General features: G+C 40.8%; 1 protein-coding gene across 8 annotated transcripts in view; it reads right to left on the reverse strand.

Moving 5' to 3' along the window:
* BIRC6 (baculoviral IAP repeat containing 6) overlaps positions 1–17,171 on the reverse strand; it is a 216,187-nt gene extending 199,016 nt beyond the window's left edge. For 7 of the 8 annotated variants that reach the window (XM_070379760.1, XM_014477364.2, XM_070379758.1 and 4 more), the window contains exon 1: positions 16,716–17,166. In XM_070379760.1, coding sequence (XP_070235861.1) covers positions 16,716–17,040 — 325 coding nt within the window. In that variant the 5' untranslated portion in view covers positions 17,041–17,166. Of the gene's footprint in view, positions 1–16,715 lie in introns of all 8 variants that reach the window. The other variant, XR_011466116.1, reaches the window with a different exon arrangement.
* Positions 17,172–23,502: the final 6,331 nt, after the last annotated feature.

Consider the following 23,502-nt stretch of genomic DNA (forward strand, 5'->3'; position numbering starts at 1 on the left):
TCCACAACAAGAGGAACCATCACAATGAGATGCCTGTGCACCGCAACGAACAGCCCTGCTCACTGCAACTAGAGAAAGGTGGCATGCAGCAATAAAGACCACTCCAGTACTCTTGCCTGGAAAATCCCATGGACAGAGGAGCCTGGTAGGCTGCAGTCCATGGGGTCGCTAAGAGTCGGACACGACTGAGCAACTTCACTTTCACTTTTCACTTTCATGCACTGGAGAAGGAAATGGCAACCCACTCCAGTACTCTTGCCTGGAAAATCCCATGGACGGAAGAGCCTGGAAGGCTGCAGTTCATGGGGTCGCTGAGGGTCGGACACGACTTAGCGACTTCACTTTCACTTTTCACTTTCATGCATTGGAAAAGGAAATGGCAACCCACTCCAGTGTTCTTGCCTGGAGAATCCCAGGGACGGGAGAGCTTGGTGGGCTGCCATCTATGGGGTCGCAAAGAGTTGGACACGACTGAAGCGACTTAGCAGCAGCAGCAGCACAGCCATAAATAAATAAATTTTAAAAAATAAAATAAATAAAAATCAAAACAAAAACTACAAGAACTAGAAGGTTTAGCAAGGCTACACTGAACAAATACATGAAAATCAATCAATTTTATATCTAATAGCAATGATCAATCTGAAAACAAAATTTACCCCAAAAACTAACAGTTAGTTTACAAGAGCTCTAAAAACATAAAATACTTAAGATATATATCAAACAAAAGGTAAACAGAATATGTATGCTGACAAGTACAACTGATCAGTGAAAGAAATCAAAAAAGATCTAAATAAAACGATGGTCATAGACTACAAGAATCAACATAGCAAAGACATGAACAGTTTCCAAACTGCTCTATAGATTTAACGCAACTTCAATCAAAATCCCAGCAGGAATTCCATGTTGCGTGGCAGCCTGGATGGGAGGGAGTTTGGGGGAGAATGGATGCATGTGTCTGGATGGCTGGGTCCTTTGCTATCCACCTGAGTCCAACGGTCACAACACTGTTAAACAGCTGTACTCCAATACAAAATAAAGTTAAAAAAACCCAACAGCATTTTTGAGATATAGATAAACTGAATCCCAAATAATCTGAAAAGGCAAAGGAACTGGAATAGCCAGAATAATTTCGATACAGAATAAAGTTGGACAAATCACATTATATGACTTTAAGACCTGCTATAAAATTTACAGTACCTCAAGAATGTGTGCTACAGGCAAAGAGATAACATATTACATCTATGTAACAGAATCCAGAGATAGGCCTGTATAAACATGACCAGTTGATTTTTTTTTAATGTTTCTCAAGTTGTAAATTTATACATTACATGAAACTTGCCATTTAACCATTAAGTGTACAGTTCAGTGGCATTAAGTGCATTCATAGTGTCTTTCGACTATTACCACTATCCATCCACAGACCTCTTTTTATCTTGCGAAACCGCAACTTTATAATCACTGACACTAAATCTTCACTTCTGTCCCCACAGCACCTGACAGTCACTACTCTTTCTTCACTGACCATAACATCTTCCAGGTTCATCCATGTTGCACTATGTGTCAGAATTTCCTCCCTTCTCAAGGCTAATATTTCATTATATACACACACCATGTTTTGTTTATACATTCATCCACTGATGGACACTTGGGTGGCTTCTACTTTCTGTCCAGCTGGGAATAATGTCACTGTGAACATAGCATACAAATATTTCTTCAAGATTCTGCTTTTAACTCTTTATACCCAATATTTAAGTGGAATTGTGAGTTTATACAATAATTTTTAATTATCTGAATAACTGTATTACTCAAAATGTGGAAATGTGAGTTCATAAGGTAATTTTAAATTATATGTAGGACTGCATACTGTTTTCTTCAGTGGCTGCGCCATTTTATATTCCCACCAACACAGCAAAAAGGTTCCAATCTCTCTACATCCTTGCCAACACTTACTCTGCTTTTTCGAAAATAACCATCCTAATGGGTGTGAAGTGATACCTCATTATGGTTTTGATCTGCATTTCCCTAATGATTAATTATGCTGAGCATCTTTTCATGTGTTTGTTGGTCATCTGTTTATCTTCTCTGGAGAAATGTCTATTTAAATCCTTTGCTCATTCTCTAACTGGGCTATTTGTTTTTTGCTGTTTTTTGAGTTGTTTTCTATAATTGTCTAAATATTTCTGGCTATATCTCTGGATATGTGACTTGCAAATATTTTCTCCCTTTCTGGGTTCTGCCTTTTGACTCTGTTGATAGTGTCCTTCAATGTACAAAAGGTTTTCATTTTGATGAAATCCTATTTGTCTATTTATTCACTGGATGCCTGTGCCTTTGGTGTCATATCCAAGAACTCACTGCCAAATCCAACATCGTGAAGCTTTTCCACTTTGTTTTCTTCTAAGAGCTTAATAGTCGTGGCTCTTACGTTTAAATCTTTGATCCATTTTGAGTTAATTTTTGTATGTGGTGTTTTGAAAATGTTTGTCTGTGGTGTAATATGGTTGTATAAGGGTAGAACTTCATTCTTTTGCATGTGGATATCCAGTTTTCTCAGCACTATTTTTTGAAGAGAATGGTCTTGACCTCCATTCCAATAATTATTTGACCACTTATATAAGGGGTACTTCTGTACTCATTATTCTAAACCAGAACCACACTGTTTTGATTACTATAGCACCATAGTAAAAAATTTTGAAATCAGGAAGTGTAAGTCCTCCAGCATTTATTTTTCCAATAACACTAGCTGTTTGGGGTCCCTCGAGATTCCATACAAATTTTAGAATGGATTTTTCTATTTCTGCAAAAGTAGTGACTGGGATTTTGATAAGGATTGCAATCAATCTGTAAATAGCTTTGGGTAGTGTTGACTTTGTAACAATACCAAGTGCTCGCAAGGATGCAGAGCAAGTATAATTCATAAATGTCTAATGGCGATGCATAATGGTACAGCCATACTAGTTTGACGGTTTCTTATGAAGTTAAACATACACTCACCAAATGGCCATGCAATCCCACTTCTACATATTTACCCTGGAGACATAAAACCTTCATTCACACAAAAATCTGTACTTAGATGTTTATAATAGTTCTTTTCATAATTACCAAAAGCATGTCCTCCCAAGAGTAACTGACTAAATATGGCGATACATTCATATGATGAAATACTTAGCGATGAAAAGGAATGACCTACAGATAGACATATGCAACAACTTGACTTTCAAAGACATTATGCTATGCACAACAAGTCAGTATCAAAAAGTTACGTACTAAAGGGTTCCATTTCCATGACATTCTAGAAAAGACAAAACAGTAGAGAGAACAGATCAGTGATTGCCAAAGGTTCAGGGGTGGGGAGGAGGCTGACTACAAAGGGATACCAAAAGAGATATCACAGAGAACTCTTTCAGGGATTGACACTGCTCTGTATCCTGACTGTGGTGATGGTTACATGAATCCATGCATGTATTACTAGTACACACACCATTTACTATAATCATTAGTCAAAATTTATTTTTAAATTATACAATAAAAACACAGGAAAATACAATTTTAACAAAGTAAAGGCGGGAAATAGTTCGTAACGTATCTTACTATAAAAATACATCAAATAATAGAAAAAGGCAAAAAGAACTTGCTGCACACCAAAATGCTAAGACTAGCCATCTCTAAGTAATGAAATCATAGAGGGGCTTCTCTTTCCCCAGGTAGCTCAGTGGTAAAGAATCCACCTGCCAATGCAGGAGACATGGGTTTGATCCCTGAGTTGGGAAGATGCCCTGGAGAAGGGAATGGTAACCCACTGCAGTATTCTTGCCTCGGAAATCCCATGAAGAGAGGAGCCTGGCAGACTACAGTCCACGGGGTCGCAAAAGAAATCAGACACAACTTAGTGACTAAACAACATCTGATGGCCTATAAGGTAAGTCATTTTTAAAATGGAGATTTTTAAAGGAAGGAAATTGTGGGGTTTTTTAGTTATCTTAACACCCACATTAAGAAACAGTCAACTCTTTATCAATGCACTAATCATGTATATCTTCAAAACCTAGAAAAGTATTATCAGAAATATATTATATTTGCCAACTGAAACTACACACTGCAGAAGTCCATATCCACTGAGATATCATCAGAGTTCAATGCTTAAAACAGTTTATACCATAACACAAAAACATAATTCAAAGTCAATAAAAAAGGGTACAAAATTAACGTTTTTTGTTGCTATTTAGTCACTAAGTCATATCTGACTTTTTTGCAAGCCCATGGACTGTAGCTCACCAGATGTCTCATCCATGGAATTCTCCAGGCAAGAATACTGGAGTGGGTGCCATTCCTTCTCCAGGGATCTTCCCAACCCAGAGATCAAACCCACGTCTCCTGCACTGGCAGGCAGATTCTTTACCACTGAGCCACCAAGGAACCCCAAAATTAAAGTTCAGCTCTTATAAAGCTTTTAAAGTATTATTAAAGTTACTGAAAATAAAATCATTTAACAAAAGTTGCTAATACACTGTATTATTCAAAGTTAAAATGAGTATTCCTATAAGAGAACTTGGTGCAAAGAAAATCTGGGAAAGTTCGGTGACTAGGCCATAAGGAAAAGTAGCAAATGGATAAAATACAAAGCAGGGATAGTATTTTTCCAGGCAGGAAAATCAACATCTACCTAAACATGGAAGAGGTTCTCTGAAAGATACAGAATTTAAGGTTCCAATTCTCTCCCACTTATTTTAAATAATCTTAAGTTACCTGACATCAACTGAGAAAGTTTTGAGAACATAATCACCACTGAAAACTTTCCATAGATAGGACTCAATCATTAAGGACTTACTACTACTCCCTGCAAGAAACTGTGGGGCCCTTTTCATATGTTTCATTCAATTAACTGTGACAAACTGAACAATATATATGAAAATTTGTCACAGTTAAATCTCTCAACCAGTCTTCAATATATAGATTACATTCTTCCTTCAGGATTTTGACCTGGCTATAATTAAGTAAAGTCTGGGGACTAATTTCCCTATCTGATATTGCATAAAAACCCTTATCATCTGTATATAAATTCCAGTTGCTACAGAAAGTTGCCCATGTGAGAAGTAACTCAGCTACAAATCAATATAATTCTACAATTGGAACATGTACCCTTGTGAATTTCTATTTGGAGCTCATATTTGAAATTATTTTGTTTAACAGAGATGGCACCTTTCTCTGAGACTAGTAATCACACCAGTCTCATCACTCCTCATTGAATCTACATTTTAAATCAGTGCAAGTGAAATTCCATCCAAATATGATGAAAATCCATCCAGCTGTTTCCCCATACTACAGTAACAAGCCAACAGAAACTTCCCCTGGATACCTGCCTTGCTGCTCTCTCACATCATTAGGATCTGCTCAAGGGCCGTCTCAGAGAGACTCCCCCCCAGACCACACAGTACAAATTTACCCACCACCATCTCGTAGCAGTTTTGATTTCTTATAGTGTCTACCATCACCTGCATGTATGTGTAATATACCTCTTTTCACTAAACCAGAGCTCTAGGAAAGGATTTTGTTGATAAACAATAAGTTTTTGACACACAGTAAATGTTTTTGAATAAATGAATCATTTTTCATAGTTTTGAAGAACTTTTTAACATATTAAAACTAAGTTCTAGGGCTTCCCTGCTGGCTCAGTGGTAAGGAATCCACCTGCCAATGCCGGAGACACAAGTTCAATCCCTGGTCCCACAAGATCCCACATAGCAACTAAGCCTGTGCACCACGACTACTGAGCCCGGGAGCCCCAACTACTGAGCCAAGTGTCACAGCCACTGAAGCCTGCATTCCCTGGAGCCCACGCTCTACGAGAAGCCACCGCAATGAGAAGACCGCATACCACAACTAGAGTAGCCTCTGCTCACCACAGCTAGAGAAAAGCCCACTCGACAACAAAGACCCCGCAAAGCCATATAATTTAATAAAAGTATATATTTTTTAAAACCCACTAAGCTCTAATATGATAAAATGTAACATTCTGGTAGTTAGTTATTTTCTTAATACAACATAAAACAAAGACATTTTAGGCATGAAACAGCTGATCTGGTAGATAATCCCAGCCATTTCTGCCCTCTACAGCTGCTTTTTCCCCTCTCCTCTCCTCATACTCCCAGTAGTAGGTCCCTGCTGCAGTGGCATTTTGGTGAAAAGTATCATAGCACTTAACTGATTAAAAAAAAAAAAATCAAAAATGCATTACATCAGAAAAGTACAAAAGAAAGCAACAGGAATTTGGCCCTTGGTACCGTTCTGCTTATAAGCGTATTTCACTTATAATTTAATTTACTGTGGGGTAGGTTTTATTAGCAAAGAAACTAACTTGGGAGGTGTTTCTTACCAAAAAAAAAAAAAAAATTAAGCCTAAACAGAATAAATACTATTGAGGCTTCCCTGGTGGCTCAATGGTAAAGAATTCACCTGCCAATGCAGGAGATACAGGTTTGATTCCTGGGTCGGGAAGATCCCCTAGAAAAGAAAATGGCAACCCCCTCCAGTATTCTTTGCTGGGAAATCCCATGGACAGAGGAGCCTGGCAGGCTACAGTCATGGGGTCAAAAAAGAGTCAGACACAGTGACTAAACAACAATAGAATACTATTCAATTGAAATAAAATCTCTCATTTATTCCAGGCATATGAAATACATTTGTTCATTTAGGGTTCTATGTGAAGTTAAAACCTCTAAACCTGGCCTGCACATTAAAATCACTGAGAAAGCTTTAAAAATTAAAATAATAAAAATTTAAGTGGCCTTGGGTTCCACTCCAGGTCACTTAAGTTAGAATACTAGAACCCTAGCAGAGTATGTCTTTAAAAACTCTCCTGATGACTCTAAGGAGCAACCAAGGCTGAGAACCACTGCCCTGTACTATCTCCCCAGCCTTCCTTGTCTCTCTTCAACTTCATAAATCAAAGTAAAAGCATAGAAACAAATCATAAAGATTTGAATTCCTGGTGCCCACAATAAATTTCAAAGACGACACTTCCATTTGCCCCAATATTGCTATTAATTCCTGTAAAAAGTAAACATAATATTTATCTCCTCTAAAAATACATCCCTGATTTAACATACTCACACTAGACCACAATTATTTCTTCTAGGAGCACTGCCCTTGTCACAAACAATTAACTTTATGTAGCAATTAATTTATCCTTTTTGTCATTTGTACCTCCATTTTCTCCTCTCTATACCCAAAGAGTTTGGCTAACCCTGTTGTATCCCTCACATATGAAGTTCAACTTACAAAGAATGTCTACATTCATTATCATATCACATAATAATGTAGCCTGGGCAAGAATTACTAGCCCATTTTAGAGATGGTAACCCAGGAAGTGTCTTGCCAAATGACCTTTTGCCTGAGACTCTGAGCAGTGCACTGCACGTATCAGAGAGGCACTTCCCACCCGCCTTCACACTATTTTTATATACTCCTTTACAGTGTGGGCTTCCCTGGTGGCTCAGACAGTAAAGCGTCTGCCTGCAATGTGGGAGACCCTGTTTCAATCCTTGGGTCGGGAGGATTCCCCTGGACAAGGAAATGGCAACTCACTCCAGTACTCTTGCCTGGAAATCCCATGGACACAGGATCCTGGTAGGCTACAGTCCATGGAGTCACAAGGAGTCAGACACAACTAAGCGACTTCACTTGCACTTTTTTTTTTTTCACTTTACAGAAATCTATTGTTGTCTACATTCTATCTATTGTTATAGAGAACATTCCTAAGGATAGATTTCCAAATGTTCAACAACTTACATATGGTTATAATTACAGATTTCCAGTTAAACAAGGACATAATACATACAATTTACTTCTGCTTCCTCCTACAATCCTACTGCAAAGACAGGAAATAATTAAAGAGGGCATTAAACAAGCCCACAAAGACAAAAAGACCAAGGAGATAATAACAACAAAATTTCTGAAGCTGGAGTACAGGCAGAAGACTGTTAATTGATTTGTTTCCCTATTAAAAAAAAACTTCAAGGCTAAGCCAGCAATGAGGAAAGCTCAAAGTATGTGTGTTGTAGTATTTTTCAAATTACACAGATAATAAGACATCTACAATAAAAACTACTTAAAAGTAGCAGCTTTTTGCTGTATTTTCTCAATTAATGCTAAAAGCATACCTATCGTAATAGGGCCCTACATTTTTTACCATAAACTGGGAGTTCTTGTACATAAGAGTATGAAGCCATAGCTCCCATAGAACCAAGTCCAAGATCCTCAGTCTCTCCCATCACTCCCTTCCTCATGCTTTGCACTGTAATACTAAACTGCTTATAACAAATATTACCTGCTTCATGCACCTACTTGTGCTCATGCTACTTCCTCTACCTAGCCAACTTCATTTCTTTCAAGTCTCAGCTGAGCTGTCACCCCTTCTAGACAGCTTTCCAAAACTGGGGAAAGAGTGGATTTAAAATTCATCTTATTATCCCCATACGGCAAACACTTGTTGAAATGAATGATGCAATTAAAAACACCAATACAAAAGGTAGCATTTATTGAGTGTTTATGGTGGGTCAAATAATATCTACATGTATCAATTTACTTAACATCTTTCCAAGAACCAAATGAGTTGGGTACTAATTATTAAGAGCAGAGGGAGTTAAGCATCTTGCTTTGGGACACAGCTAATAAGTGATGAATCACAGACTGAAACTCAATCTGGCTCCGGAGCCAATATACTTAACCATAGACTAGGCTTTCTCTGTAAATGGCAATGCCTTCCAAACCTGTATTCCCAAATCTTCACACTTCATTTATTTCCAAACCTTCAAGTTGAATTTCCAAATGGCTCCTGGCCATCTCTTCCGGGATGTCCTTCAAGAACCTCAAAATTAACATAACTGAAATCACTATGTCCCCCTTGCTCCTCAGCATATGCCAACAAAAGCTACTCACCATACCTTCTTGTACTGCTATTCAGGTTAATTCATTCACCCAGTCACCCAAAGTAGAAACCTAAGTCTGAGTAATTGCCACCTTGTCAATTCCCCTCATCCCTACATTCGTCGAATTATATTGTTTCCACCTCTCAAACTAACTTACATGCAGCTCTCGCCACTTTTCACACCTGAGCATTAGCTTGGAATCTTTCTTCAAAAAAATCTGATTGTGTCTTAACCTATAAAAGCTGCCTACCATTGACATCAAGTCCAAAGTTCTTAGCAAAACGTATTATGATCTTGTCTTTCCCAATCTCTCAGCTTCAACTCTAACCATCCAACCCCAACTCCTCTTCCCCTCAAAACTTCCCTGAATTTAATATGCTTTTAAAGACCTAATTGTCTCTGTATAAACAAGTACCTTAGCCTAGGATATCCCTCCCACTATCTCATCTTCCCAAACTGATCATAAAGGCAACATCCTTTGAGAAGCCTTCTCTATTCCCCTCAGATTGAACAAACTCCCTTCTCTAAACTCACATAATCTGCATATCTATATTTTATTAAGAGTACTTACGCTAAAATGGCTTACCTGAAAATATCACCAAGCATGTATTCAAAAGTAAAAAGGCTGCCTTACTTTGTGCCCCCATGCCTACCACATGTTCAACAATGTATGAAATCACCAGCCTCTTTTAACAATTTCAAGTCCAAAATGAATTAACTTACATAATTTATTTCTCTTGTAATATAAAATCATTACTCTATATTAATATTTATCTCTCTCAGATTTCACTGGTCCCATTTCCACATATGTGAAAAACTGAAAGAAAAAAATACTTCAATTTCAACAGAATCCCTGTAGTAAAAACATCTACTACATCAGCAAACTTTCAAATGGCCACTGCTACAAGAACATTTACAGAGCACATACTATATACCCTGGATGAGGAAATGACAACCCACTCCAGTATTCTTGCCTAGAAAATCCCATGGACTAGGCTGGCAGGCTACTACAGTTCACAGGGTCAAAAAGAGTCAGACTCGACTTAATGAGTGAGCACTATGTATCTGTTCTAATGTTTAACATATATTAGCTCACTTCAATTCTCACAACTATCTTATGAGGTAGATAACATTGTAATGCTCACTTTATTGATGCACTTCAAGATCAAACAGTACCAAGACTAAAGCTCAAACTATTTAGCTCCAGAAATTGATCTCTTACACTGCCTCTGATTAATAAGTCTAAAACTACTAAAACAAAGACTACAATAAATTCTTTCTTAGAGCAAAACCATCTTTGCACGTTGAACAGTTAGGAAAATGTGGGAGGCAAATGTAAAAATTTGGGTAAATATAGAGGATGTTGAAAACACAGAAAAATCTTTTTTAAGACTATTAATTCATGGGACTTCCCTGGCGATCCAGTGGTTAAGACTCAGCGCTTCCAATGCAGAGAGTGTGGGTTTGATCCCTGGGCAAGGAACTAAGATCCCACAAGCCATGCATTGAGGCAAAAAACACAAACAAACAAACAAAGCAAACAAACATGAATATTAATTCACTCTAATTATAGAAAATGTTTTGCTAATAAAACACCAAATCTTTGACATATGTCATCATGTAGTATTACTAAAGTCAGTCAACTGAAACAGAGACAAGTACACAGTCATAGCCCACAAAGATATTTGCTGAATTAAATTTTTATACAGAACTCAGATGGGCTTCCCAGATGACACTACTATAAAGAGCCCACATAACAATGCAGGAGACTTAAGAGACCAGAGTTTGTTCCTGGGTCAGGAAGATCCCCTGGAGGAGGGCATGGCAACCCACTCCAGTATTCTTGCCTGGAGAGTCCCATGGACAGAGAAGCCTGGTGGGCTACAGTCCATGGGGTCGCAAAGAGTCAGACATGACTGAAGCGACTTAACATGCAAGGAACTCAGATGCATCTAGAAGACAACTATCTTGTAGGGCTGTTGCAGTCCCAACTCTATAACATGTTTATAACCAAGACTAGGAAGGCTTCATGTACCCAAATTAATCAGGAAATAGGAAATGATTTGTATCATTTACAATTTCCAAAAACTGAGATCTACAGGAAGATGCTGCATTTCAACCAAATTCAGTTCAGTTCAGTCGCTCAGTCGTGTCCAACTTTTTGCAACCCCATGAATCGCAGCGCGCCAGGCCTCCCTGTCCATCACCAACTCCCAGAGTTCACTCAGACTCACGTCCATTGAGTCGGTGATGCCATCCAGCCATCTCATCCTTTGTCGTCCCCTTCTCCTCCTGCCCCCAATCCCTCCCAGCATCACAGTCTTTTCCAATGAGTCAACTCTTCACATGAGGTGGCCAAAGTACTGGAGTTTCAGCTTTAGCATCATTCCTTCCAAAGAAATCCCAGGGCTGATCTCCTTCAGAATGGACTGGTTGGATCTCCTTGCAGTCCAAGGGACTCTCAAGAGTCTTCTCCAACACCACAGTTCAAAAGCATCAATTCTTCAGCACTCAGCCTTCTTCACAGTCCAACTCACGACCACTGGAAAAACCATAGCCTTGACTAGACGGACCTTTGTCGGCAAAGTAATGTCTGTGCTTTTCAATATGCTCTCTAGGTTGGTCATAACTTTTCTTCCAAGGAGTAAGCGTCTTTTAATTTCATGGCTGCAGTCACCATCTGCAGTGACTTTGGAGCCCCCAAAAATAAAGTCTGACACTGTTTCCACTGTTTCTCCATCTATTTCCCATGAACTCATGGGACCGGATGCCATGATCTTCGTTTTCTGAATGTTGAGCTTTAAGCCAACTTTTTCACTCTCCACTTTCACTTTTCATCAACAGGCTTTTCAGTTCCTCTTCACTTTCTGCCATAAGGGTGGTGTCATCTGTATATCTGAGGTTATTGATACTTCTTTAGAGAATTACAAATTAAAACACTGAGATACCATTACACACCTATTAGAAAAGCAGCAATTCAAAACACTAACAATATCAAATGCTGATGAAGATGTAAAGCAACGGGAACTCTTATTTGTTGCTTCTGGAAATGCAAAATGGTACAGCCACTGTAGAAGACAGTTTGATAATTTATTACAAAACTAAACATACTGCTGCCATAGGCTCCAGCAGTCATGCGGGACTTGGTATTTACTCAAATTACCTGAAAACTTTTGCACACACAAATGCCTAGACCCAGGTATTTATAGCAGCTTTATTCATAACTGTCACAAACTGGAAGCAACCAAGATACCCTTCAGTAGGTGAATGGACAAACTGTGGTAAATTCAGACAATGTAATATATTATTCAGTGCTAAAAGGAAATAACCATCAAGCTACAGAAAGACATAAAAGAAACTTAAATTCGTATTATTATGTGAAAGAAGCCATACTGAAAAGGCTACATACTATGTGGAGACAATAAAAAGATCAACAGTTGTCAGAGAGTAGGAGAGAGGGGTGAATAGGCAGAGTAAGGGTTTTTTAATGAGACTGTATTCCCCAATATGTCATATATAGTCAGAACCCATGGAATGTACAGGGTGAACACGAATATAAATTATGCACTTTAGGTGATAATGATGCATTAATGCAGGTTCACTGACGGTAACAAACACACCAGTGTGGTCTCAGATGTTGACAATGAAGGGAATAGAGGCATGAGTAATATGGGAACTCTGTACTTTCTGCTCAGTTTTACTATGAACCTGAAATGATTCTTTAAAAAAAAAAAATCTACTTATGAAAGAAAGGAAAAAAACCCAAAGCCAAAGAAAGTGTTTACTGAGCAGTTAAAAAGAAGCATCCATTTAACAAACTCATTAGTATACATACAGCAAATCAAAAATATTTATTTAAATATTGTACTAGGCGTCCTGTGGAGGAGATATAAACAAGTAGACAGGCTCCTTCCCACAAGGAGTTTGAAATATAGTTAAACAGACATCATATATTCACACACAACTAAATAAAATGAAATTTAAATAGTTCAAAACAGGAAACATATCACAAACAGCTAAGTTGTCAAATTACTAAAATAGGCATTAATAGGACGATGTGCTTAGGGGTTCGGTGGCTTACTTCGGGCAAAAAGAATTAGTAAGTTACAGATATGCTCTAGGTCCTGAAACAGGGGTAAGATTCATCTAATTTTCTGGAGAGAATTGGTGAATTCCAAGAAGGAGTAAAATTACTGCAGTTGGGAAGAAAAATTAAATGAACCAGTTTCACAGAACAAAGTGGTGAGACAAGACTAGAAAGACAGGTAAAAGCCAGATCATGGAGGTAACTGAAAGTCACATTCATAAACCTTAACCCTGGGTTGGGAAGAACCCCTGGAGAAGGAAATGGCCACCCACTTCCATATTCTTGCCTGGAGAATTCCATGGACGGAGGGGTCTGGTGGGCTACGGTCCACGGGGTCGCAAAGAGTCAGACACAACTGAGCAACTAACACACTTGTGAAAACACTAACAAGGAGCAAATACTTGCCTAAGTATATACTGATGACCCTTACTCTAATGAAAAATGTATTTATAAATATTTTATGTGAGAGACACATAGTTTGAAGATATACAGTAGTCAACAGTGGTAGTTAAAAATTCACCATCACTGAAACTGGAGCCTATTATACAGAGAGAAGTCAGTCAGAAAGAAAAACACCAATACAGTATATCAACGCATATATATGGAATTTAGAAAGATGGTAACAATGACCCTATATGCGAGACAGCAGAAGAGACACAAGATGTAAAGAACAGACTTTTGGACTCGGTGGGAGAAGGCAAGGGTGGGATGATTTGAGAGAATAGCACTGAAACATATATATTATCATACGTGAAACAGATCGCCAGTCCAGGTTCGATGCAAGAGACAGGGTGCTCAGGGCTGGTGCACTGGGATGGCCCTGAGGGACGGGATGGGGAGGGGGGTGGGAGGGGGGTTCAGGACGGAGAACACGTGTACACCCATGGCTGATTCACGTTGATGTATGCCAAAAATCACCACAATACTGTAAAGTAATTAGCCTCCAATTAAAATTAATTAAAAATAAAATAAAAAGTTCACCATCATTGCCATACAAGTGAATACATATACATACAAGTCCTGCTCATTTTTCGATTTCCAATCTACACCAATAGGCTACCCATAACCCCATAAACTGAACCCATCCATAAGACTACACTGTCACCCAATAAAGCTCTATATGGTTACATCACTCCATATCCCCTTACCCAAAGATGTCTTTCCTCTGGGGGTAGAAAAGTAGGTGGCTCACTGCCCAAGAACTGGAAAGATGGGTCATGTTAGGACCATGGTTACTAATGGCACCTTCTCCCCATTCTACTGACAGAACTGTCACCCTCTATTCACCAATAAAAGCAAACCTACCAAGTACTTGCATGTTCAAGGCAAAACATAAAATCCCTCATTCCTTGGCCAATCATCTGAAGACATGACACATACAGGACCCTATACGACTTCTGATCATTATTATTAATCAACCGCGTTTCTCATATATGAAAACATTTCTGAATTTTTCCATTGTTACTTTTAAACCTGCTTTATAATCCTTGTTTTGCCATAAACTCTTCTACATAATTCTAATCACATACTACTCAATTCTCAGTGCACGTCCATCCACTACTGTATCCATTTCCATACTTCCCAATTAAATGTTCCAACCTACCTCAACTAAGTTATCTCAAATCAGTGCTGTTCAGTTCTGTTCAGTTCAGTCGCTCAGTCGTATCTGACTCTTTGCAACCCCATGAATTGCAATCAGTGCTGTAGTTTATGTATTTACCTTTATACTTTTATTATGTACCCAAAGCCCTCCCCTTTAGCAATCTACCATGTGAGTGACTGTTTTCTTCCCTTTTCATGAACAGGCACATTCATTTACATCCAATTTCCCCAATCATTTATAACTAACTCTGGCACATATAACCTTTCTGAAACACAGCCTCCAGACACAAAAACACCCCTTAAAGAGTCCTCTTTCTATTGAAAACATTTTAAGACTTTTGTTAATAAGATTTTTTATAGAAATAGAAATACATACACTGTGATACTACTTATTAAAAGTTTAAAATCATGAAAGACACCAATAGATACTGTTTAAACATAAAGGTATATACTAAAATACATAAAGACATGTATAAAGAGAGAACAGGAAGAATGCAATCCAGAAGGGACACAGAAAACTTCAACACTGTTTGTAATGTTTTTTTGAGTCTGGAATACATGGTTGTCTGTCACAATTGTTCTTTATACCTTTTCAGATGTGAAATATATTTAAGTGAGTTTAAGAAGAAAGAAATCCAACTATTAATGAGAAGTACCCTCCCATACAGAGAGACAAGCTGTTATGCCCAAGTTGCAGCGAATGCTCATTGCTACATCTGGGACACCACATTTGTACTTTGCCTAAGCCAAGAAAAGAAAAATCACAAGGCTACAATACAAACTTTCTCTTGGGTATATTTTAGATGTGTTTCAGATTTATTTTCTATAGCTATCCAAATCCATTTCTTTCACAAAGCTCACATCAACAAAAATTAAATCCTTTAACTCTGTATCCCTAAATTGCCATTTACTCTTAAATGCCTAACAGTAAATCAGAATAACCACCTTACTTGGCTCTGTTAGAATACAAGTGAATTGGTAAAACCACGTAACTACTTCCACTTGGCTAAATGCGGACAGTTATGTACATTACACTCTGTGCAGGAGTCTAACTCGTATACTAACTTTTCAGTCTCGATTTGTAACATCTAAATTAAGCCACTCATCATTCAACCGCAAATGAAATGTCAATTCACCCAAACTTAACCTTGCCAGGACAACTCCAAAACACTCTACTACAGCCCATCGAGCGTTCACCTCTCGCATACTCAAAGTCCCGTCCTGGACTAAGGTTTACAACAGCCAGAACTGGTCTCCTCCACCGCTGAGCCTCACACATTTCCCCCTTATCCCAACTCTTGGCTCGCAGTGGTAAAACCAGCAGAGAACGCCGGAAGTTTCACCTCATTACGAACCCAAAGGAATCTACAGCTCATACACCGCAGGTGCTGAGTTTCTCATCCCTGGGGGGTAGAAGGCGGAAGCCCCGAGCCGGGGAACAAGGGCCAGTCTTCCACGGCGTCCGCCCGAGCCCTAAAGCGGTCGACGGAACAGTTCAGGCAGCCGGCCCTCCTACTTCCCTCCCCGCCCCCACTCCAGGCCCACCCAACCCCCCACGCTGGGCGCGAAGCCTGCCGTACATCCCAGCACCTGCGGGTCCCAGGAACAGACGCGGATCCTCCTCTCTCCACAAGAGGCGAGGGCTTGGATGCCGGCTCGGACGCTTGCCTCTGGCCACCGGCCTCTCAAGTCCGGACCAACCCTGCAACCCTTTCGCTTTCTAACAGAAACTGTACCGACACCCTCTCCAGGACCTAACCCGGAGCCTGGGCTTCTCCGGTGCCGAGCTCTTAGGCCTCCTCACGTCTCCAAGAGGACCAACCCACACCGGACGCTCAAAGCCCGAAAGGCAACTCCCACCACTCCCCGTCTCGCCCGTCTTTCCTTCCCAGCTGCAGCCGCTGAAATAGCCAACTTCTACGGTCCTCCTCCATCAGCTTCTCGGCCTCCCTTCACAGCCAGGCCTGAGCCCCCAGCCCTGCCTTCCGCCGCTCCCCTCCTCCGGAGGCCGAGCCTGGGCGGCTTCCTTCCCCGGCATCCCGGGGCCCGGCTCCTCCCGCGGCGGGCCCGGCCCCCGCCCGGCGTTGCCGCACACTCACCGCTGAGCGCCGAGGCCTGCAGGGTGGCCCCTGAGGTGCCGTCGATGACTTTGATGGTCCCGCGACTGGTCACGGCCAGGATGGCGTTCAGCGCCGGGTGGTAGGAGAGGCTGTGCAGCCCGTCGGCGTCGCAGCGCATGCAGCCGTCCCGCAGCACCAGCCACTCGGAGACCCCGGCCGCTCCCGCCCCCGCCGCCGAGGAACAGCCCGGGCCAGAGGCCGCCGCAGCCGCAGCCGCCATCTTCCGGCCTGCGCTCAGCACAATCACACTGGGAAGCGGCTCAGTGACAGTCCCGGGAGGTGCAGCACCACCACCAGTCACCATCCGGGGCCAGGGGGCAAGCAGCGCGCGTTAGCCGGAAGTGAAGTCAGGCGCCGGCACGCAACTGGGACGTCGGCCGCGCGCCCGGAGGGGCCAAGCTCGGAGGGAGGCTGGCGGGGGAGGGGGAAAGAGAGCGAGAGAGGCGGGACCCGGGATGGGACCGGAGGCGGCCGGCCGGAGCATGCGCGGGAGGGAGAGCGCGTGCCACGCGCTGCTGGCCCAGCCAGCTCTGTGTCCGTAACGTCCCAGTTTTTTTTCCGAGCCCGGGGAGTGGCCGCTGCCTGGACTCCGCCCAGCTCCCCTAATCCGGACCAGGGCGGGGTGGGTGGGTGGAGAGCAGGGGTTTGGGATGTGTATTTCCGCTAGGCGGGGACCCCGGACGGTGTGACTTGGCTGAGACGCCTTGAGGCCCCTTGCTGCGGTTCCACCTCTGCCTGGACGGTTCCCAGCACGCGCGGTGCAGCTGTTTGGCTGTGGCCCAAAGGAGACCTCCTGTCTGGGCCTGTGCTGAGCAATCTGAAAAACTTCTGGTCTGGATTTGGTGAAACCGAACGACCTCCCCAAACGCACGCGTATTACAACGCCCCACCCGTTCCCAAATTAATTGTTAAACCAAAGGACCAGTCTAAATGTAGCTGGGGGTGTCCTTCCAAAACAGTTTTTTAAGTCTCAGAACACAAGCTGAAACTGTAAAAGCTATCATTTCGAAGATTTTTCTCTTCTCAAGACCCATTTTGGACCAAACTTTTCCATTAATCTTAAAAGGTTCCTCTGAGTAGTCTTCTACTGCAAATCAGGACCCCCATCTTCTTGGTAGGGAAAACAAACTAGTAACCTGAATGCTAAATTTAAACTTAATATACTTTAATGTTGTACGGTGTTGGATAAAAGGCATAGTTTTTTGGGTGTTAGACTATGTTAAATATTTTGGTTGGGATAAAAAAAAAAAAATTCTGTGAATCTAGATTTCTTTCACCTATAAACCAACTTTCTCCAAAGCTCATTACTCAGATGTTCTGAAATACAACACTTTCATAATCAAAAAATTTGGGAAAGCAAGCCTCCTGTATTTCTTCTATTGGGAGATTTATCATACATATTAGTTTATCTAAAGCTCTGAGACCTCCTATGACAAAGAATACTCTTTAACCTCCTTTTACCAACATTTCACAAACTCATATAAACACAGAACCCTCCAAAACCAGTGTTTCAAACAACAATCCTTAGTGTAGCTTGTTGCTTGTTTTTCTGAGTGGACTTTTGCTTGAGCACTGGCTGAGACTTCAAACTATAGTGAAGTGTTTCAGGATCCAGGGTAAGATTCCTAGAATTGATCATGAAAATGAAACTGGGCAAGACTGAGTGAAGTTTAATATCAGCTGTGTTACTGATGTCCTTCTGCTTGTAGAGTTGAGAGCAAATACTCTGGACACTAAAGATGTACTGATTTTCATGGCTCTTTCGTTTTGAAGTGGTAGCCTTCTGAGGGCCTCCAACCCAACCATTTTGGGCATAGGTGGTAATCACCTAAAGTAAAAATTCTCACAATCATTCCAGGAAGAATTTGCTGGAATCAGAGATGTGGATTCAAAAAACCAGTCTTATTGATACAGAAAAGGCATTTGATAAAAATCCAACATCCATTCAAGGGGAAAAAGCCTCTCAGCAAACTAAAAATAGAGGGAAATTTCCCCAACTTGAAAAAAGCATCCGCAAAAAACCCTACAGCTAACAGCATACTTAACAATAAAAGACTTGACATCTTTCCCTCTAAAATCAGGGGCAAGTCAAGGACATCCACTTCATCAGTCCTTTTTAACACAGTATCTGGAAGATCTGGAACTTAATAGTAAGTTACTGTAACAAGGCAAGAAAAATAAATAAAAGGCATAGAAAGAGAGAAAGCAGAGTTTCTCACCCCCACCTGCCCTTTTTCCCTTGTGCAGCCACTGATGGTTCAGAACCAGCCTGTAGTAGGAGGAATAGAGGCTGAGATCTAATTGAGACAGCCTCCCTAGAACTGCAAGATGATGACTGGCAGAGGAGTAACCATGGGCTCTAACTGAGTGGAGGCCTGTATGGAGCCACATAGGAACAGAGAGAGGGCTAAAACTGATTCTGGAGCTTACAAAGCAAACACTGTCCCTGAATATTTCCTGTTAAGTACTAGAGGGAGTCTGAATGGATGGCTGAATTGCAACATATGTATAACATACTCCAGTAAAACTCACAATACACACACACACACACACACTTAAGTGATATACAAAACTGCATAAAACAAATGTTTAATATATAAGGGAATCTGAATTTAGGGAAGAAAAAAAACTTTGATAACAAATCTTTAAAAAAAACAAAACAGAAATCAACAGCCTAATGCCCAATGAATTAACTTCTCTGTTGAAGTTTACAGGGAGATTTGCTTAGTCCCAAAGCAGAGTACCCTGAAGTTCTAATGATTTCTAACAGAAAGGCTGATCTCCGAGGAGCTCTTTCTATCTGGCCTGATATTGACAGCCAGTATACATGTCACTAAAATTCACTCTCAGCACAAAACCACAGTGAGATACCAATTCACATTCATTAGGATGGCTACCATCAAAACAAAACAAAAAATAAAAAAACACAGATAGGCGTTGATAAGGATGTGGAGAAATTTAAACCCTTGTGCACTATTGCTAGGAATGTAAAATGGTACAGCTGCTGTGGAAAATAGTATGGCTGTTCCTCAAAAAATTAAAAATAGAATTACAGAATGATCCAGCAGTTCTACTTTTGGGCACATACTAAAAAAAACCCAAAGCAGGCTCTCAAAGACATTTGTACACCCATGTTCATAGCAGTATTAGTCCCAATAGCTAGTGTGTGCTAGACACCCAAAGTGTTCACCAATGGCAGATGTCTGATGACTGTATAAGTAATATGTGAATAAGAAATATATAATCAAACTTTGGAAAGAAATTCTTACTCATGCCACAACACAGCTGTAACTTGAGGGCATTACGCTCAGCGAAATAAGGCAGTCACAAAAAGACAAATACCGTACGACAGAAATCAAACCAATATAGTAAAGCAATCATCAGTTAAAGATAAAACAAAGACAAATGCTGTATGATTTCACTTACATGAGGTACTTTAAGAGTATTTAAATTCTTAGAGACAGTGTGATGGCGGTCACAGAGGCTGAAGAAGGGACTGGGGAGCTGTTTACTGGGTACAGAGTTTTAGTCATACTAGATGAAAAGTTTTTTGGTGATGGTAGCACAATAATGTGAATGTACTTAATGCTACTGCACTATGAACTTTAAAATGGTTAATATGGTACCACTACAATGGCACCCCACTCCAGTACGCTTGCCTGGAAAATGCCATGGATGGAGGAGCCTAGTGGGCTACAGTCCATGGGGTCGCTAAGAGTCAGACACGACTGAGTGACTTCACTTTCACTTTTCACTTTCATGCATTGGAGAAGGAAATGGCAACCCACTCCAGTGTTCTTGTCTGGAGAATCCCAGGGACAGGGGAGCCTGGTGGGCTGCGGTCTATGAGGTCGCACAGAGTCCGACACAACTGAAGCAACTTAGCAGCAGCAGCAGCACACACCTATTCACTTCAGTTCAGTTTAATCGCTCTGTCGTGTCCAGCTCTTTGTGACCCCATGAACCACAGCACATCAGGCATCCCTGTCCATCACCAAATCCCGAAGTCCACCCAAATCACTGTCCATTGAGTCAGTGATACCATCCAACCATCTCATCCTCTGTTATCCCCTTCTCCTCCTGCCCTCAATCTTTCCCAGCGTCAGGGTCTTTTCAAATGAGTCAGCTCTTCACTGACTCATACTCAGGTATGAGTATACTCAAGTAGCCAAAGTATTGGAGTTTCAGCTTCAACATCACTCCTACCAATGAACACCCAGGAAGGATCTCCTTTAAGATGGACTGGTTGGATCACCTTGCAGTCCAAGGGACTCTCAAGAGTCTTCTCCAACACCACAGTTCAAAAGCATCAATTCTTCGGCGCTCAGCCTTCTTCACAGTCCAACTCTCACACTCATACATGACCACTGGAAAAACCATAGCCTTGACTAGATGGACCTTTGTCGGCAAAATAATGTCTCTGCTTTTCAATACGCTATCTAGGTTTGTCATAACTTTCCTTCCAAGGACTAAGCATCTTATAATTTCATGGCTGCAATCACAATCTGCAATGATTTTGGAGCCCAGAAAAATAAAGTCAGCCACTGTTTCCACTGTTTCCCCATCTATTTGCCATGAAGTGATGGGACTGGATGCCCTTATCTTGGTTTTCTGAATGTTGAGTTTTAAGCCAACTTTTTCACTCTCCTCGTTCACATTCATCAAGAGGCTTTTTAGTTCCTCTTCACTTTCTGCCATCAGGGTGGTGTCATCTGCATATCTGAGGTTACTGATATTTCTCCCAGCAATCTTGATTCCAGCTTGCGTTTCTTCCAGTCCAGCGTTTCTCATGATGTACTCTGCATAGAAGTTAAATAAGCAGGGTGACAATATACAGCCTTGACGTACTCCTTTTCCTATTTGGAACCAGTTTGTTGTTCCATGTCCAGTTCTAACTGTGGCTTCCTGACCTGCATATAGGTTTCTCAAGAGGCAGGTCAGGTGGTCTGGTATTCCCATCTCTTTCAGAATTTGCCACAGTTTATTGTGATCCACACAGTCAAAGGCTTTGGCATAGTCAATAAAGCAGAAATAGGTGTTTTTCTGGAACTCTCTTGCTTTTTTCATGATCCAGTGGATGTTGGCAATTTGATCTCTGGTTCCTCTGCCTTTTCTAAAACCAACTTGAACATCTGGAAGTTCACGGTTCACATATTGCTGAAGCCTGGCTTGGAGAATTTTGAGCATTACTTTACTAGCGTGTGAGATGAATGCAATTGTGCAGCAGTTTTGAGCATTCTTTGGCATTGCCTTTCTTTGGGATTGGAATGAAACCTGACCTTTTCTAGTCCTGTGGCCACTGCTGAGTTTTCCAAATGTGCTGGCATATTGAGTGCAGCACTTTCACAGCATCATCTTTTAGGATTTGAAATAGCTCAACTGGGATTCCATCACCTCCACTAGCTTTGTTCGTAGAGATGCTTTCTAAGGCCCACCTGACCTCACATTCCAGGATGTCTGGCTCTAGGTCAGTGATCACACCATCGTGATTATCTGGGTCGTGAAGATCTTTTTTGTATAGTTCTTCTGTGTATTCTTGCCACTGCTTCTTAATATCTTCTGCTTCTGTTAGGTCCATACCGTTTCTGTCCTTTATTGAGCCCATCTTTGCATGAAATGTTCCCTTCGTATCTCTAATTTTCCTGAAGAGATCTCTAGTCTTTCCCATTCTGTTGTTTTCCTCTATTTCTTTGCATTGATCGCTGAGGAAGGCTTTCTTATCTTTTCTTGCTATTCTTTGGAACTCTGCATTCAGATGCTTATATCTTTCCTTTTCTCCTTTGCTTTTTGCTTCTCTTCTTTTCACAGCTATTTGTAAGGCCTCCTCAGACAGCCATTTTGCTTTTTTGCATTTCTTTTCCATGGGGATGGTCTTGATCCCTGTCTTCTGTACAATGTCATGAACCTCTGTCCATACTTCATCAGGCACTCTGTCTATCAGATCTAGTCCGTTAAATCTATTTCTCACTTACACTGTATAATCATAAGGGATTTGATTTAGGTCATGCCTGAATGGTCTAGTGGTTTTCTCCACTTTCTTCAATTTAAGTCTGAATTTGGCAATAACGAGTTCATGATCTGAGCGATAGTCAGCTCCTGGTCTTGTTTTTGCTGACTGAGAGCTTCTCCATCTTTGGCTGCAAAGAATATAATCAATCTGATTTCGTGTTGACCATCTGGTGATGTCCATGTGCAGAGGCTTCTCTTGTGTTGTTGCAAGAGGGTGTTTGCTATGACCAGTGCGTAAATGCATATGTCCAAGTAAAAGAAACCAAACTGAAAAGGCCTTCTACTGTATAATTCCAACCATACAACATTATTGAAAAGGAAAAACTGCAGACACAGTAAAAAGATCAGTGGTTGCCACTAGGTAATAGGGAGGGAGAAGCAATGAATAGATGGAGGACTGGATTTTTAGGCAGTGAAACTATCCTGTGTGATTCTGTAATAACAGATACATGACATTACCCATTTGTCAAAACTCACACAGCTGTACAACACAAATAGGGAACTTGAATGTAAGCTATGGGCTACATGGGTTAATAATTATGTATCACTATTGATTCAATAACTGTAACATATGCCATGCTGAAGCAATCATAGGGGAACTGAGTGCAGGGGAACAGGTATATGGGATTTCTCTGTACAATCTGCTAATTTTTCTGTAAATCTGAAACTGTTCTAAAATCTAAAACCTATTAAGTTTTTTAAATGGTCAAAATAGTAAATTTTTGTTATGTGTTATTTTATCAGTTTTTTAAATAAA

Source organism: Bos mutus, chromosome 11 (assembly GCF_027580195.1).
Source record: "Bos mutus isolate GX-2022 chromosome 11, NWIPB_WYAK_1.1, whole genome shotgun sequence".
Classification (NCBI taxonomy): Eukaryota; Metazoa; Chordata; class Mammalia; order Artiodactyla; family Bovidae; genus Bos; species Bos mutus.